The sequence below is a fragment of the Orbicella franksi genome, chromosome 8, assembly GCF_964199315.1.
Source record: "Orbicella franksi chromosome 8, jaOrbFran1.1, whole genome shotgun sequence".
Classification (NCBI taxonomy): Eukaryota; Metazoa; Cnidaria; class Anthozoa; order Scleractinia; family Merulinidae; genus Orbicella; species Orbicella franksi.
Window position 1 is genome coordinate 11,727,933 of NC_138152.1, and position 18,557 is coordinate 11,746,489.

General features: G+C 37.3%; 2 protein-coding genes across 5 annotated transcripts in view; one reads left to right on the top strand and one right to left on the bottom strand.

The window, feature by feature from the left end:
* LOC145495884 (WD repeat-containing protein 35-like) overlaps nucleotides 1-11,701 on the bottom strand; it is a 31,508-nt gene extending 19,807 nt beyond the window's left edge. Inside the window, exons 1-16 of one of the 2 annotated variants that reach the window (XM_081475478.1) lie at nucleotides 11,612-11,701; nucleotides 11,350-11,467; nucleotides 9,959-10,033; nucleotides 8,978-9,070; nucleotides 8,189-8,290; nucleotides 7,178-7,338; nucleotides 6,737-6,801; nucleotides 6,013-6,113; nucleotides 5,165-5,265; nucleotides 4,523-4,567; nucleotides 4,257-4,382; nucleotides 3,291-3,383; nucleotides 2,892-2,984; nucleotides 2,272-2,332; nucleotides 1,112-1,253; nucleotides 38-79 (exon numbers count right to left, since the gene is read on the bottom strand). In XM_081475478.1, coding sequence (XP_081331604.1) covers nucleotides 38-79; nucleotides 1,112-1,253; nucleotides 2,272-2,332; nucleotides 2,892-2,984; nucleotides 3,291-3,383; nucleotides 4,257-4,382; nucleotides 4,523-4,567; nucleotides 5,165-5,265; nucleotides 6,013-6,113; nucleotides 6,737-6,801; nucleotides 7,178-7,338; nucleotides 8,189-8,290; nucleotides 8,978-9,070; nucleotides 9,959-10,033; nucleotides 11,350-11,467; nucleotides 11,612-11,635 — 1,442 coding nt within the window. In that variant the 5' untranslated portion in view covers nucleotides 11,636-11,701. The remainder of the gene's footprint in view (nucleotides 1-37; nucleotides 80-1,111; nucleotides 1,254-2,271; nucleotides 2,333-2,891; nucleotides 2,985-3,290; nucleotides 3,384-4,256; nucleotides 4,383-4,522; nucleotides 4,568-5,164; nucleotides 5,266-6,012; nucleotides 6,114-6,736; nucleotides 6,802-7,177; nucleotides 7,339-8,188; nucleotides 8,291-8,977; nucleotides 9,071-9,958; nucleotides 10,034-11,349; nucleotides 11,468-11,611) is intronic. The other variant, XM_081475479.1, reaches the window with a different exon arrangement.
* A 105-nt stretch (nucleotides 11,702-11,806) lies between these two features.
* On the top strand, nucleotides 11,807-18,498 carry LOC145495914 (uncharacterized). 3 transcript variants are annotated; one of them, XM_081475515.1, is made up of 6 exons: nucleotides 11,807-11,855; nucleotides 12,868-13,010; nucleotides 13,449-13,574; nucleotides 14,617-14,671; nucleotides 14,845-14,943; nucleotides 16,354-17,147. In XM_081475515.1, the coding sequence occupies exons 1-6, from the start codon at nucleotides 11,807-11,809 to the stop codon at nucleotides 16,923-16,925; spliced, it is 1,044 nt and encodes a 347-aa protein (XP_081331641.1). In that variant the 3' UTR covers nucleotides 16,926-17,147. The 3 variants fall into 3 exon arrangements, with proteins under 3 accessions (XP_081331641.1, XP_081331642.1, XP_081331640.1); XM_081475516.1 differs by having other exon boundaries at nucleotides 11,807-11,857; nucleotides 12,915-13,010; nucleotides 16,354-17,146; XM_081475514.1 differs by lacking the exon at nucleotides 11,807-11,855 and having other exon boundaries at nucleotides 12,235-13,010; nucleotides 16,354-18,498.
* Nucleotides 18,499-18,557: the final 59 nt, after the last annotated feature.

Below are 18,557 nucleotides of genomic sequence, written 5' to 3' on the forward strand. Positions count from 1 at the left end.
ATCAGTTAGTAAAAATAATACTTTATTGATATCTTACCGCAGGTTGGAGTACTCTGGATAATAAGCCGCTCCAGCATCACTTCAAAGGTTAAATATTTACAAAATAATTTAAAAGAACATATTTGATCAGTGTTGTTAACAAAAAGAATGTCTCTTTGCAGTGAATTTGTTAAGTTTCTGGAATTTTAAGTCTCCGTTTTGCCACCATTTTTTGAATTTAATTTGCAGAATTAACTCTATGCATTTGAGAGCGTAAATAATTTAGCAATGTTTAGTAGTTATTTTATTAAGATTTTGATTAACTTCAACTAACCACTTTAAACTTAACTTTTTTCATTGATCAGTTTTAACTAAACAATATAGATTCAACAGGTTTAATCTTTAAATCGACAAAGAAAATGATTACAAAACACGCCAAATGAATCAGGAACTCGGCAACTATAAAGTTATCCAGCGCACGGTAAGAAGATTATGGGAGAAGCAATATATCAAACAAGAGAGACCATGATCTACCACGTTTCTAAACAACGAGAAAGTTGGTCAGGAGACGAACACCGAGATGCTTGGAAATTTGATAAAACACCGTCTCCCGTGTTTAACATATCTCCTCAATCGAAACTGACACTAAGGAAAAAAAGAGAAATTATTAATAAATTCTTCAAAATATACGCCGTGATTAAGTTATGAATTCCTTTGTTTAAACTTGGCCCGATGGTTAGCCTGTTAGACCACATCTGATGGTTCACGTTCAAGCGTTAGGTGGAATTAACCAAGAGAATAATCGGTAGCCTGCGAAGGACTGCAAAGTTCTAAGAGTGCATCTAATTGTGGTCACGTCACAAAATAACCTGATCTTACTGGGTATAAATGTTGCATGATTCGCTATCAGTCATTTGAAGTTTAACATGTCAGTCACCCAGACGTTCGCGCTCAAAGCCCAACACAATGGGTTTCGTTTTAGCGACCGATGGAAATGTTTTCAACAAGAATGGACGAAACATCAAGCCAGGATTTTCCTTGACAAAGGAAATCCATGTTTAAAGTTTTCGAAAGTTTCCTCTGGACTTATTTACAAAAAAAGTTGGATCTATTTATACAATGTCAAACTAACCTTTCTCTGACATCTTTTCTCTTGGAATGTGTCTGAAGCTCCAGAGCTGTGAGTTTCTTTGGGCTTCGATACTGCCAGGAATAAAAGGCCTCCTTGGATGAAGCTATCACGTGGCTTCTGGTCATGGCCACATACAGAGGCTCTAGCATGAAGAGAGGTTTGGCATGAGTTGGTATAGACTCTTTGAATGACACTGTAGTAAACGCTTTCAATCGTTGATTATCATCGTTTGAGGTTAAGATGAAACCGTTGTGTGTAACCATGCATATAAAAGCTTCTGGGAATTATTTTCACACGTATAATCGCACTGTTCACTACACTGAACAATATGATTTTACCGAAATCTTGAGACTGTGGTTGAAACCCTAGTGTGTGACCATTCAAATGGAACCTATTGCGCAGAACTTTCACGTGGTTCTGTTTATTTTGCTGTACAAGGTGGTTCTAACTTTTGAGTCTGTGGATAAAACCCTAGTGTGTGCAAATTCGAATGAAAGCTAGTGAGCAGTACTTTTGTGTAGAACTGTTTGTTACGCTGCACAAGGTGGTTCTAACAATGCATGAAACCTTAGTGCGTGACCATTCGAATGAAAGCTATTCAGCAGTACTTAAGCCAAGGGTGTTACTGTTTGCTGTACGGGCTGGTTCAGAGTAGCTTGTGAGCCCGTGAATGAAACCCTAGTGTGTGACCATTCAAACGAAAGTTATGGAGCAGTACTTTCATGAGTTTTGTTCACAATGTTAGCACGGTTTAAGATGGTAAAAATGCTTAGATCTCTGATTCTATGTTTAATAGAATCAATATACATATAATACGTGGGCATTCCCGCAAGAGCGCTATGGAATAATAGTACTTTTATGTGATACCTGAATTACTTTTTGGACACAGGTACAGTATGTTATGCATGGAATTTGGAACTTTGTCAATATTCTGAGCTTGGAAATTCTAACAATGCAGGTCAACAATATGAAAACCGGAGACCCGCTGACTTTCTCATTATGCTCGGAGACTCTGCCAGTTAAAATAATCATTCGTTTGCCATTCTGACATACAGCGTTGTACGTAATATTTATAGGTACCATTTTTTACTCCAAAAGGACAAAACAAATTTTTAAACATATAAAACAAAATTAATACCGTGCTCTTAACTGCAGCTTACCTATTTCAATATACTTGGAGTCTAATGGGGTACCAATGGCATTACAAAGTACGAGGACATGCTGGAAAACGACAGAAAAAAAAAAGATACTTTCAACGTAAAACAATATATTCAGTACATTCTAGGAAGACACATGTACCTGTACATGTACAGTGTACGCATGGTTTGAGTGTTTTTTTCTGGTTCTTGCCCTGCTTGAGGAGTTTTCTTTCATTAGCTTTTTCTAGCTGTCTAGCAGATAAATCAATTCGTTACATGCACAATCTTGTTCGTGGTGCCTTTTTTGTTTCCTTCATTTAGTAAACCTGTATATTTTCAAGATCCTATACTTTGAAGGTCATTTGGCACAACTTGCAAAAATGCCTTTAACACATTGTACAAGGTGGTTGTCATGTTATGAATCTTGTGCAAACTCATTTTCAAATTCCATTACAATGGAACATTTGGTTTTAATTGTGAGACTCTCATTTTTTCTTAATTTAACCTCTGGATAGCCTCTTGTTACAATACTAAGACCACTATCAGGTAGACAATAAAAAAAGATTGACCCATCACCAAATCTTCAGAAATGTATGCTTATTAGTAAAGAGAACTTAAGCATGTATATCTTGATCAGTTACCTGTCCACTACTGTCATCAGCCCTGGTGGCCAACACACAATGCTCTCCACATGCTGTGATTGATAACAGATTGCGCACATACTTCACATATTTCTGGTAAGAAAAAAATTATTATAGTTATAAAATAATGAAAATCTCCTTAAGAGAAAATCAAGTAGTTAATGATGACCTGCATGTAAGCAAGCTTCCCATTTGTCTGTTTGTCTAGTAATAGCACCAGTAATATATTTATTTATTAAAAAAAACTGTTTATCGCTATTTTTTCTTAAAAAAAATTGCATAAATTATTGAAAACCCTATTGAGAAAATAGGCTTTAGAATAATTAATTTTTACAACTTTCAGTTAAACAGGTGACTATTATTATGGGAAATACTTGAAAAATGAATAACTACACAGACCTCTCCATTTTTGGTATCCCAGAATATCACACAGTGCTCCTGTCGATCAGGCTTGTTGAATGCATACACCACTGTGTTAGAGAAATATCCCCACTGAAAATAACATTGTTTACATTGTATCAGACTAAGACAAATAAAGAGTATAATCACAGTACAAAAACCGATGTGCAACTTTTCAATGCAGAGGAAGGGAGGCATTAATTCTTTAAGGTTAGGAGACAAGTTTTCAAATTCTTGTATGCATGTATATGGGAAATTTATCATGTAATCTGCATGCATGTATTGATTGAATAGCTGTATGTTGCAGTTTATTTTTTATTTCAGTGTACAGTGTACATTTGTTTTCAACTATATCTAGTTCATGTTCTTCTAGTTCTTCTAGTTGACTAGCCCTGAGGAATAAAGTGAAAAAATACTAACTAGCTAGAGCAAAACAAACTACATAATTATACAAGTAATAGTTGACTAACTGAAATCAAAAATTAACTGCACCATGTGCACATGGACATGCAATACATGTAGTCAGCCAGATTTTAAAAATTTTGCTTGATGAACATGTCCATGTAATACAGACAGTGCTACACCAAGATGACAGTTGACAACCTAACATATAAAGCAGGCTCATATTTCGACAAGATTCAAGGCCTGAAACATGGTCTGGAGAGTTTGATGATCTTCTCAATTGAAGTGAAATGCAAACGAAAGAGTAAACAGAGAAATAAGCCTATAAAAATCCATTACAAGATCTAATGTCCACCATCATTGCAATTATTGAGTGTTATTTCCTTTGGTTAATTAAACTTGACAAATAAATTAAATTAAACTCTAGCTCTGGCAAATTACATTAACTTATTTTATTTTACTGTTCACACTAATTTAGGTCATGTAAATACATGTACGTTACCAACTACCAACTACAGTAACTACTGTGGGAACTACATACAGTGACACCATCCTTCCACAAACCTTATAGTTTGGTCTGATGTTGGCAAAGTAGATGAAGGAATCAACAGCCAAGGCAATACGCAGTCCTCCACCTTCAAAGCAAGCTTGCATTATTTGCTTTCCAGGGACTTTTAGAGTTCGCAAATGCTACACAAAAGAAACAAATACAAGAAAGATATATCATTACAAGTGGTACCTTAAAATCTGTTATACTAACAATAAATAGTGGAGACCAATATAATTATATAAAATTATTATTTTCCCAAGTATTTATATCTGAGACCTACCTCACCAAATGGGGTATAAAACTGTACAACATTGATGTCCTTGTCCTGGAAAAAAAAAAATTCAGTTGAATTGAATTAGCAAAAGATAAGCAAGAAAATATGCTGCTATGTGTCTTTACATGTAGTGTGCAAGCCATGCTAGCACTACCTATTGGTTGGGGAAGAAATTATAGTATTCTAGGAACTTTATAGGCCATAAATTTCAAGTGACTGTTAAAAGGAAAAATTACCAAAATGTAATATTTGATTTTCAAACTTACCTAAACCGTTCAGAGAAATTTGGAAATTAACATCCTTATTTGGAAATTACGGTGACCATAAATGAAGTTCTCATGGTTCAGGAGATTAAGTGATTCATACAAATGAAACCAAACTGACCATGAGGCTGTAGGCCTTCTTCAGTTTTTGTGAAAAAATATGCAACATGTTGAGTATTGTTGGCTCAAATTTGGCAAATTTCAAACTTGAGTCACAACACCCCACGTCGCAACAGGCTGGCCAAACGTGTTGCGCTTACGAATGTTGCAACGTGTTGTGTTGCAAAGTTGCGATTGTTTGGTCGGGCTTAATTAAGACTTCAAACACATAATTTGTAGCATTGCTATGAATATTACAGTTGTCAGAAATTGTTTGCTCATTCACCTGGCCAGCAGCTCTTTGCATACCGGCAACAGCCAGCACTGAACCACAGTTATTCCACTGAATGTTCATTACAGCCATTGAAGTGTCAATCAAAACAGGATCTATAGTAGAAAGATATGTTATTAAGCTTTTAATTATTACATAGAGTGTTTTACTGGAAAATAAACCATTCATGAAATTCATATGAAAATACATCCAGGACCCAGGTCATGTATTTTCAATATTCTCACTAGTGAGGATATTGATGATGTCATTTCCCACTTTCTCACTGTTGTTTCAATTTGCACAAACAGTCAGTTTGTTTATACATGTATAATAAAAAGAAAATGACAAGGTCCCTTGATGAAGATATGAATTTTAATCTCTCGGGTTAAAATCAATATTTAAATCACTCACAGCTGTGCTTGTTCATAAAATATTGTTTCTACCATTAAAAAATAACATTCATACATTATCTTTGTGCCACCCGCGTGAAATATGTAATATGTATATACATGTATGTATAATTTGTGCTGTATTTGTCTTTCCCCTTGATCAGATCCTCTGCTTGATTAAAGAACTAAGCTGAATACAAGGCATAATTTGTAGGATGGGGTTGTGAGAAAAAAACACATGTAGCAAAAGGCTACGGGAAATAAATTCTTTGTGAAAACAAATTCAGTGGCCTTCATATAGAAAAATGTTGTAGTTTCAATTAAATAGTTTGATTTTTACTGTCCTTTTTGTACATGACATGCAATTTCTACAAGCTGTGACAAGAGTCAAAAGTGAACAAAAATCAAACCAAACTAAAATTAAACTAATTACATTTAACTAAGACAAGATGCACAGCACTGTAAGTTACTCACTTTCATCCAATTCATGTCTCATAATCTGCATACGTCCCATGTCAAAGCACACTGCCAGGCATGGACAGTTAGGCTCAACAAACCCTTCTCTTCCATCATACCTAGCAAGAGTGTTTTTAGAAATGTTCAACACATGTTAATTAATTAGATTTTCAGTGAACCTGATGTTATTCAGCTGGGTATTCTGGCTGTGTAAACCTGGTTTCCCAAACATCAGGTGTATATGTTGTTCGTCCTTCGTAGTTGAAGATGACCATGATATGTAATCATACAATTTCATGTACATGTAAAGAAAAAGTTCTGTTGACTGTTTGCATGAATTATTATTTCCCAGTTCCTCTCTAATATCCTGTTACATGTGCATGTATTTCATTCACATGTAAATAAAAAATATATTACATGTACATACATGACATGTAATTATTTCAATCTAAATTACTTTTATGTTACATATACAACCAATGACACATTTATAGACTGCATTTTTAATTCACATCATTGCAGAGAAACTATTAAAAAAGTCAGGAAATGATCCTTTGTCTTACAAGTATATGATGTAGATATAACTTTAAAAATCAAAATTCCTTAAACTGTAGATGTAGAAACAATCAACTTTTATTGAAAATTTTCGGTGTTTCTGAATATTTGTGTTTAACATAACATTTATTATTGGGCACAAGATTTGTATTTCTGATCATAATTGATTAACTGAAAAATATCTTACCACTCAATTCCAGCGATCTTAACAGCTCCTGTTACATTGGCAAGGCAGAACAAGGTCATCTTTGTCTGGAAAGTAAACATAAATGAAAATAAATGAACTGTAAATAGGGAGAACCACTTTTTTTGCTGTCAAGTGAAGCTACTATGAGTGTCAGTTGAGTAAGGCGCGACGAAAGTTTGGTGACCAGGTTTTAACATCCAACTTGTGTGGTTGTCATGGGCAACTGGCTCCGTTTCCATTGGCAACTTGACACCTTTGACTTCATTGGCAGCAAAGTGCCGGAAACACCATTGGAGAATGAGGAAAGTTGCCCATGGCAACACCTTAATTTCTGGTTCAACATTTCATCAACGGCAAAAAAAAGAACCTTCGAAAAAACACCTCCACTGCACCTTAATCAACCGGTAATCGTAGTATTACTTCATTTTCTCTAAATCTTACACAAAAGTTTCCTATGTTATCAAAAATCTGAACTTCTCCATTGCTGATTCCAAACACAATGTTTTTTCCATCTGGAGACCACTCAACATTTGTGAGCTGTAGGCCTTTCAGTTCTTTTCCCCAGATCCTGTTTCCGTCCACTGAACCAACAATTACGGCACCTAAAATACAAAACACAAATCAATATCAAATGTCAATATTAATTATATTACAATATGTATTACTATTCTCAGTCAGCATGCAGTTTAGACAAACTGGATTGTGCATACAATCTAATTGGTTAACAAAAGGTCCAGAAATGTGTATTTTTCACCTAACTGCAGGTACCTTTTTCTTTGATACGAGGATCACAAATCAATGGTCAATGTTACATTTGGTCAATAACAACTACATTACATGCTCATACACTTGTACATGTAGCTTACTGGTATGTCAGTACCTAGTTACATGTCACTGTATTATGTACTCCATGATTTTAAGAAAAATTATCAAAAATCAGAGTCACTTTTCTTGTATGAATCTATAATATCCTTCCCTCCTTCCCACAAAAGAACATATATATATATTAATTATCTACATGTAGATACAGTTACAACTGGTAGAATTTCAGCTCAGATATACATAATAATATTATAAGGAGATAAAAATTATAAAGTTAGTTAAGGGCTAATACTGTGAATAATTTGCACACATAATTATTTCTCACAGGGTGTTAATCAAATGAACAGTATAAGAAACAAATTACATTGTAAAGAGTTCCTGCCTCAAATTCCACTTTCACCTATGCCTAATAGTTAGCCATGTACAGGGTATATTTAGTTCCGCCATCATGAGATCGTGTCTGTAACTTATTCCCTAAGACAGACAACAAAGCACTGGAGCCTCTAAACACAATGTTTAATCTTGAAAAACGGGTATAAATCAAGTGAAGTGAGGGAACACATTCGGGATCCCAGATGTAAGCTAAACATGGATAAATTAACATTGTTACAGTGTCTTAGGTATGCCTACCATCTTCATAAACAATACAGATCCTCTGGCCATCAGCATTCCATTTCATGTCACGCACCACACTTCTGTTTCTGTTGTTGATCATTTCTTCATACCAAGAACCTATATTTGTGCATTTAAAAAAATATCCAGACAGAACAACCTCTAGTTTAGTAAAGTATTTATAATAATATTTTTAATAGTTCTCTTTAATCTGCTGCTAAATTGGTGTGTCTCTGTAATCCATTCTTGGTAAATGCACGCATGAAAGGTAAACATTTATTTATGTTTAGACTCATGTTGACCACTTTTGTGAACATGTAAATAAACCGTAACTGAAATTGTCCTGTTGAGTACATAAACTTGTTAAAATGGTTTCTTCTCACCAAAAAGCTGTTCATTTTATGCAACAAATTGAAAAAGCACTTTGCCAAAATTAATTTGTCAGCAGTCAATCTTAGCAGGCTACATTGAAAATTCTACCACTAAGAGAACCAATCACAATTATCCTTTTAATTGCGGACCAGTTCAGCCATATGCAGGACTAGAAAAAATCGAATTCTAGCTTGCCCTTGGGACAAGTAGCTCTAAAACTTTGTTGTCCTGGGCAAAGTTCTCTTTAATAGTTTGCTCTTTTAATTAATGATTTAGTTGGCAGACAACTTGCCTGATCTCCTAACTTGTGCAGAAGGAGAATCTACTAGTCCCGGAAGACAGGACAGCACTTTTTTTGAGCCCTGTGTGTAATAAAGTAATCTATTTTTCCTAGTTATTAGTCTTACTTCTGTGAACCAAATTATCATCACAAACCTTTGTAGAGAATCCAGACAATGATAAGGCCATACTGATCACTAGTAGTCAACTTTTGAAAGTGTTCATTCCATGTTACTACTTGAACAGCACCTGGAAAACAGTACCCAGTCAATTAATCTTAGAAAGTATTATTGCGCTGCAAATAAGGTTAATCTAATTGGCTGATTTCAGTAATTGGCCCTTGATATCCACTGTCTTACATGTAGTAGGGCAACCAATACAGATGTCATAAGGAATAAATCCAAAGCATTAGCCTCCATTTGGTGCGGAAATATGCTCAAATATTTGTCTGCGGACATTTCTGGTATCTGTTCTATGAAGCAGACAGTCTAGGTAATGTCCAAGCTGAGGACAAATCCGAGCCAAATGGAGGCTATTGTCAATGTTTATTATCCTTCAAATATTTTTTGCAACACACGCAGTTTGAAAATTGGGCAATATTTAACAATTAGACCTGTAGCCCGCAAGGGGTACAGGTCAATAGCGAAGGGTCTAATTGTTTTAGTATCACGTACCCAACTAGTCAGATACAAAAGGCAATAATAAAGGTAGCAAATGCAAGTTGGAGAAATATTTATTTGGGAATAAAACAAAAAAGAGCATCACGCTTGATTGCGCCAATTTCGCTACTCAAGGATCTAGTAGCGTAGCCAATCAAAATGCAGGATTTGCATTAGTTCACTAGTTGGTGATACTAAATAAACAACAGCCTCCATTTGGTGCGAAAATATGCATCGATATTTGTCCACGGACATTATCTCTGCGAGAAACAAATAGTTTTCTGAGAGTGTACAATGAAGCTTGAGGAAAACTGAAAAATCTTGGCTTTTTTTTTCAAATTTCTTAAGCTGCAAATAGTATTTAATATGCTGAGTTTTCAAGCAGAGGAACCAAACTTTCAACTAGATTAAGATGCACATCCTGCATGTGCATTACAAAGTATTTAAATAATCAGTATTTAATTAACCTAATACTTACCAGTGTGTCCCTCAAGGGTTTGGTTCATTGACAGGTTACTTGGAGCAGCAAGTCCTCTTACCTTTGCATCTTTTCCTGTTTTATGTAAAAACACAGTTTTTCTACCCATTTATCAAAACAGAAGGCAACATTTAACAAGATACTTTGAGTCAACTAACCAACCAAATCAGGCCCAGATTTTTGGCTCAGCAACTAAGGTCAGACTTATGAGAAAATATTTGGCTCCTGTTTATGTACAGTCGTGGTTTGCAAATGTGGGAGCCTCATGGTTAAGTGCGGACAACTCTGGATCAAGCTGTCTGGGTTTGAGTCCTGGCTGGGGACATTGCATGGGACTTGTGTTCTTGGGCACGACACTTAACTCTCACAGTGCCTCTCTCCACCCAGGTGTATAAATGGGTAGTTAACAGCAAATTTTCATGCTACAGAAAATGGGATAATGGCTCCAGCCTGATGGCCACCTGGCTCGTATACAGACTTTACCTTTTATGGTCTGTGAATCTTTCTAAACAGTGCTACGTTCATATACCACAATTGCAACATTTTGAGTTAAAACCAATGAGTGTAAAACTAAAGACCCCTGTTTAGTTGAGGTAGTGGCCGGTACTCTCACTTGGAAATTTGATTAAAGTCAAGAGAGTTGTCAAGGGAACATTACAAATAGAAAACTGCCACGTGCTACTTTCATGTTGCAGAAGCAAATTTTTGTTTATGGGAAAGAAAAAAACAACATGCTCCTTAATTTTTCAGGACCATTTTCCTTTTGTATATACAGCAATTACATTTCCTCATTTATTCACCAAAGCAAGAAATTTGGGAAACAATGTTCCCACTAAAATATTGTTAAACAAGCTATTAATAATTAGTTAAAGACTCATTCCTTAGTTGACATACCCTCAGGGCTACCCAGACCCCATTAAAACTCAGCATGCCTTAGTTCTGATCCTGGAAAACTGGGCACTCCATGCATAACATGTATTTACTTTTATTTACTTTCGACTGATGTACATAAGCATAATATTATAAAGTTATTTTGAAAATAATATTTTAATTTAATATCATATTTGTAAATTTTTATTATCAGTGTTTGTATTTTGCAGTTATTTGTATATGTTAGGTCCACATCAGCCTATGGCTGCCTTATTTTTAACCTACGTATCAAATAAAGTACATGTATGTAGGTATGTGTATATATGTTAATGTACATGTATACAGTGTATCAAAACCCTTCTCTAATTGCTGATTTAATGCTTTCAGTATCAAAGGATCCGGGTTAACTTCTATCACTGTGATCTACATGTATTACTCGCGAACTCAAATTATCATTTCAAAGGGTTAAGCCTATTACGTCTTAAAAATAAGCATAATTAAGACTAATACAGTTATATTACCTTGCTGAGTCTCTAACTTGAGGACTTTGAGCATTCCATCCTCTCCTCCACAAGCTATGTAGCCCTGTTCTCGATTCCAGGCCAGACATCTCAGCTTGACGTTATTGGGTATGGCAATCTACAAATTAAACATAAATTTGGACTAAATATCAGAAAAAAAAAATAGCGTAGGTTCAGAAAAAAAATTCACCTTGACAACGTTCGCGACGTAAACAAACTTGTATTTTTGAAATTATTGAGCCAGAAAACAGGAAAAACGTACCTTTTTGCTCAGGTATATAAACATGGCTTATCTTTTTTCTTTTAAGACAGACAAAGAAGTAGCATTGCCTTCATCTACCTTTGATTGTAGTTAAATTTTTCTCAACTAACAGTCGCCGCCATTTTCAGAAGGACAAATACCCATAGGACAGTTCGAGCAGCATGGAAATAATGGAGAAGGTTCATTTCGTGTTACATGAATGAGAAGATGGCGGCCAAAATGGCGGTCGGAGGAGTACTTCGCTGGGTATGTTCATCTATGTCCTTAACTTTGTAGCAGGTTTCTAGCCTGTAAATAAGCCTTAAAAGGGGAAATTAGGGAAGCTTTGAGAGCTAGCGTTTTTGTAGTTACAGTAATCACCAAAACTGTATTCCTCCTCGATTAAAAAAAGTACTCTTCGCAGAATTGCAGACTTCTACAGTGTACAATCATGTAGCTAATATTGATGACCCGAAACTTACGCCAGCCATTATGATATTTGGGAACGATTATATTGTTTTTTTGTTTATTGATGAAAATCGATAACAACAGTTAACATGTAAAAAGAGTTAAATCTGAGGATGAATTAAGGGTTTTTTTTCCAGCAATTGCATCGGAGAGGATTTGTAAGCCAATAACCTTAATTCAATTTTTTTTTTTAATTTTCACTGAAGAGATTGATCAAGTTTTAGCTGATAGATAGTTTTCTTGGACTGTGTTTCGTGTATTTAACTACATAATCTAACAATTACAGGACAATAGTTTCACATCTTGAGTGTTATGCAGGTCTGGAAATTACTAAATTAAAATGTGTGGAGTATAGTGCAACTGCAGGTGACAATAGCACCAGAACAGCCAATAATTATCGCGTGCATCATTGCTGGACTAATCTGAAAAAATTCACAATTCTTTACCGATGTCCAGAGATCTGGAATTCCCTTCTGTTACAATCACTTCTTTTCCAAGTTTTCCCAATTTTAAGAAAAGACTGCTAGAAGTTTTAGTAAAATAATTACTGAACTGGCAAAGCCACACTCTGTAGCACTATCTATATAACTGTATTGTTATGTACCAGGTGGCCTCAACTAAAGCCTGGTGGTTTTTAGAGGTCACCTCACCATACATTGAAATATTTAATATATAAATAATTACTGTATTAGGTAAAAAGGCAAATAAACAGAATGAATGAATGAGTGAATGTTTACAAAAAGAAAAGAGGTTAGCAGTTAATTATTCAAAGAGACGGACTTCAGATTTAAAAGAGTTTTCTGTTTTGCGGCAATGTGGTGGTGCAGTCAATAATCAGTATTCTTCCAAACTACAGAGGAGTCGATTGTTGGTGGCTGTCTCAGTCCCTGTCCTTGGTGTGCCATTTTTTCAAACTGTCAAAGCTGGTTCCATGAAGGTCCATCCCAGAGAGGTATGAAATAATAAACACACGCAAAGAGCTGCACTTTTAAAAAATCTCGCTGACCCACAGAAATCAAGGCACTGTTTATTGAGAACCTGTTCAAATACTATGGAGATAGCAGGGGATTGAGGTGGATAGGGTCTGGTAAACTCAATATCTGTAGAAGGGAAGGGATACTGTGCACTACTGAAACTGATTTGGCACTTTTTTTCAAATAATATTATTAGTTGGGGGGGGGGGGGGTGGGGAGAAATACTAGCCCCTCCTCCCACCAGGAGGGTAGAGGGGACATACTCTCATTTCTCCTTAAGCTGCTACATGTACAGTATGTCCTCTGTTTCTGACTATCTTGGGTCTGCCTTTGCAAAAAACGTGTTTACAAAACCGAAAATGCAACTGCAGACATCCTAACCAATATACATTTTCACATTCGATGTTTCATTTCAGTTGGAGATTTATGATGGCCCAGTTGAAGAGTCAAAGAACAACCTGAATGAAGAAGAAATCTCACAGTTAGAGGAGAAAGTGTCAGTAGCTAGGAAATATGTCTGGGGGTGGACCTTTAGTGTGAAGGTGAGTAGAGCAAGAAATGTTACATGTATGAACGTTACCTCCGGACCATTATTTTTTTTGATGACGGGGGGGTGGGGGGGGGGGAGGGTATTGGGCAATTTCTAAAAAACATTCCTGCATAGCAAAGCAGCTGAATCATGTAAGGGAAGCCAAGGGAAAAAATAGAGCAAGTGCTTTCTACTATCTACGTGTAGGTCCTGTGTTTGACTTTAAAAAGAATTCTTGCACATCTATTGCCAACCAAAAAAAAAATCACACACAACCTAGTGGTCAGCAAAAAAAATTTCATGCCCCAGAAAATTGCCCAAACCCCCTCCCCCCCCTACCCCACCCTCCTCAAAAAAATAATGGTCCATTCCTAATCTTGCTGGACTGCCATTCTTTTGAACAATGACTCTGCATTTTTGACCGCTTATAAGCGGACACCACTCTCAAGTGGACACTTTTTCTGGTCCCAAGGGTGTTTGCTTACAGGAGGAATCACTATTCTTGAATTGCAACTTTTTCATCATTAATCTCTTACAGAAATTACTGAAATTTTGTAGCTCTTCACCAAGTATTGAACGACAAAGAAACTGCATAATTAAACCAAAGTTACTGTATTCAAGACTAGGTTATCAACTGCACAATGTGGGTAATGTCTGCAAGCCAAGTGGCCCATCAGGCTGGTGCTTGTCTACAGTTTCAGTACCATGAACCGACTAGGAGTATTTCTACTCCGCCCTGGATGGGATGCTAGTCTATCATAGGGTAACCCCCAGCATCAAGTTAGCCAGTACCCGTTAATGCACTTGGGTGGAGAGAGGCTTGCCCAAGAACACAACACAATGTCCCTGGCCAAGGTGGGCGGGCAGTCTTGTATTCAGGTCATCCCTACCTTCCCGAGATAGAGCCAAAATTAATTTTATAAACATAAGGAACTATTTTGCCTTTCAAAGCTGTGTTTAAACAGAAAATCTCTGAACTTCTGCTTTATATTTCTAATAAATATTGCTTAAATACATGTGAAATAATATAGCTTGTTTTTCCATGTCTTTGGCAGGAAAGTGTGGCAAAGGTCAAGAACACTCTTACCACAGTTGAAAATAAATCTTATGGTAATAAACTCGTGAACTTCTTATTCCAAAATGAGCCATTCAGCCCTTTTAGAGGGTATTTTGTTGTCAGTAATATTCATGAATCCAGTGAAAATCTTTTTATTAGGAAAAATAATATGGTAAGAACAAATGAGATAAATATTTTGAAATTGTTTTCTTTTAATTGGCTGTAGAATTTGTCGAACTGATTCGTACAGACAGGCAATTTCAGATCAAAGTTGGAGGAATAACAGCTGCTGTTTTGAGTGGTGTTCTGTTAGCAGGGAAAGGCCGTAAGTACAACAGTATTATCATAAACATTATTTATCCTTTAGAAGTATTATAAAAAGCCTGCCAACAGAAATAATTTATTTTTCAGGTTTATAAGGTCAGCAAATTGTCTAGACTGCGAGTAGTATCTCTTTTGCTTGAAAATTCAAGAGGAAGAATGCAAACAAACAGAGGCATGGGCAAAGGTGCAAGCCATGATTAGCGTGGGTGTCGTCGTCTGATACCTCCGTTCATTCTTCCTTCAGATTTTTGAAAAGCAGAGATACTCCTCAAAGTGTACAAAATGTCGTAAGAGGAACAGTGGCCTAACAGTTAGCACCCCAAATTAAGGATAAAGTGTTCTAGAACTGAGTCTACACCAGTGACTTTGTCGTGTCCATGGGCAAGTCAGTTGCAGACTTAATGCTGGGGGGTAACCCTGCATTGGACTAACAACCCATCCGGAGGTAACGCAAAGCCTGCATATGATCTAAGAGACCCATCAAGCCGCTGCTTATCTGCAGTTTCTGTAGTGTGAGGCAACTAGCAGTATTTCTACACCAGATGGATGGGATGCTGGTCCATCTTAAGGTTATCCCCTAACATTAAATTTGCCTGGAGACATTGATAAACCTACGTGGAGAAAGCACTGTGAGAGTAAAGTGTTTTGCCCAAGAACACAACACAATGAGAGTCTCCAGCTGGCACTCAAACCCTCACCACTTGATCGAGAGGCAACACTATTTACTAAGTCCACTAGCCATCCCATCCAAAGGCGAGTAGAAATAATCCTAGTCATTTAACGCTACCAAGACAGAATAAGCTCTGGTAAGATGGGATACTTCAGTCCAATGCAGACTTAACCTTACCCCCGGGGGAGGGGGTACTCCCAGAAAAGTTGGGTAGGGGTGTGCGGCCCAATTCGCAAAACCCTTACCCTATTTGTGACCAAAATTTGCAATTTTTCCTACCCTATTTATGACTTGGCCAAAAATTCGATACCCTATTTATGACCGTTGCGGTTGGCGAAGTTGCCTTAAACTGAAGTTTTGAAGGACTTTTGTTGACATTGTTATTGATAACGATGAAAAAGTAGCTTCTCCTCAGAAATATACCCAATTAAAGACTAGAGTGCTAAAACCATACCCATGGCCAAAATCGATACCCTGTTTATGGCTAAAACGGCTGAAAACCTTACCCTTTGGGGCCACACATACCTATATAGCCCATATAAGGGAGTAACCCCCCCCCCCTCCCCCGGGACCTTACCTACATGTATGTACAATTAGGTACAGAATCGGACCTCACTTCGACTGTAAAAATTGATGGTAACTCCCTCCAGTTCTGAACAAACCTTTTCATTTAGTGGCTTAATAGGTAAACTTAAGCTGTTTTTTTTCCTGGTATAGCTGACCATTGATTCTATATCCCAGGTCGGCCAATCAGAAGAATTTTCTTTGCATCTGTTTTGGGAACAACTGCAGCAGCTATCTGTTATCCAAAACAGGCGGTTGACATAACGCAGACCAATTATCAGAGACTAAAGGTCTTTGTGAATGAGCAGAGAAGCAACTATAACCAAAAACAAGCAGAAAAGGCTGCTAAAGAGGAACTTAAACTTCGTGCAGAGGAAACACAAGTTTTAGAAGAGCAGGGAAGTCCTACAGTTGAAGTCACTAAAGAGGAAGTTGTGGAAAGCCAGATTGAAGTGAGTGACGTGCAAGAGAAAACCACAGAACCAGACATGGCCGCAGAAGTGACACCTCAGTCATCATTTTGGAGTAAGATTCCATTTGTTGATAAGTTAACTGGTGGAAAGACAAGTGCAATTGGAGATGTGAGTCCTGTGCCAGTCAGTGATGATAAGGTTGTCACTGCGGAGGCTGAAAGCAGCAAGGATCAAGTGATTGTGCAAGAAGATTCAGCCAGTGGAGATGTGAAGCCTGAAGGAGACATCGGACAGTCAAACCCTGAAGACAAAGACATGTACTCCACTCGCTCGTAAATGAAGCGAGGCGCTTTAATGACACTTGAGAAACAAGACAGGAAAGGCTATTCAGTATTTGTCATTTAATCAGCTTAAAGCAAAAGCGAAAGACACGGTGCAAATTATAGCCATTGCATAAGAGCTCACAAAAACCTTTTTTTTTTTTTATTTTGTGAAAGTGCCCCGTTTCTAATGAGCGCATTTTCAAATAAATAAACTAAATACCGGGTCTGTATTGTTGATTTTTATGCCAGCGTTACCTGAGATCATGTCGGTATCGAAGGAGTTTGTTCGGTGGGTTTACGAGAGTCACGTGATCTTGAGGAATTCTTCACCGAAAACTGGGAATTAGTCAAGCCCAATATCACGTGGTTCCCCTAACGTGTCAGTTTTAAGACGATGCACATTACAATCCAAGCTACTCAATTCCAGGTCAATCTCACCTATGACAGCCCAAGTTTCCAGAGCATTTTATTTCCAACCACGCCTGCCGCATGCGCAGCGGCTAAAGATTGCAGCTATAAGTCTGTTGCTATTGATGAATAAGTAACCAGGTAGTAAGTTAAATACGCGATTTTAACTTTTAAGGACGTTGCCTACTTTTGTTACTGCGCAAATGTTCTGCGCACACGCAATGCATGGTTTACACACAACGCGCGCGCTAGGATTGACAATGACGTAATCAACTACGCTTCCAAGTACGCGGCTAAAGGCCCGGATACACGGTGCAGTATTGCGCGCAACATTTGTTACTCGACCTGGCTACACGGTTGCAACATTTCGTGCAATATTACGCGCACTATTTGATGAGCAGCTACCAAGCTCTCTTGCGATCATGTTTACATCGCGCAATCCAAAATGGCGTCGTTATGCAAGAAAAACGCTGTAGCAATTCTTGCGCTAATGCTCTTAGATGGCGAGGAGAAATGTCGCATTAAAAGGAAAAATCGCCGTGTTTGGGTCCGAGGCTGGATAGCCAGAAGGCAGGAGATGGTGGCATCCCACAGAATTGTGCGAGATTTGGCTACGGAAGATCCCAGTTCGTACAAGGAGTACTTACGAATACACGAAGAACACTCCAAACTTCTTTTCTTTTCAACCTTCGTTTCTTTGGTTTCGCCGTTGATTAAAAGTCAGCGGTTAAATTTGAATGTGAGATTTGATTGGCTAAACACTGAAATTTGCCTCACACTGTTGCACGAAATGTTGCAGGTGGTGGATACACGAAGAAATTTGTTACACGCAATGTTGCAGAGGTAGGACGAAATTCTATTACCGCAATATCGCGCTCAACAATTTTAGGGGTGGATACACGATTAGCCGCGATTACCAGCCGTTGTTCGGGAAAGGAGGCCGCGCTCCTCCCTCGGGAGGAACGTAGAGCGGACTCGAGAAAGCATCGGAAATTGAGCCTAATACACGATGCAATTTGACCATTGCGCGCAATTTTGCCCCGTGTATCTGGGCCTTAAAATAAAGGTAAAATTAAACTATTGTGACCAAATAAAGTTTAATGAAGTTGTACTTAAACCAGGAAAACCAGAACAGCAGTATATCGTTAACCACCTACTGTTAACGTCTTTTATCTGAAAAACTAGCTGTTATCCGCAGAAAATCATAATGAAATCCAACTGTAAACATATACCTCCC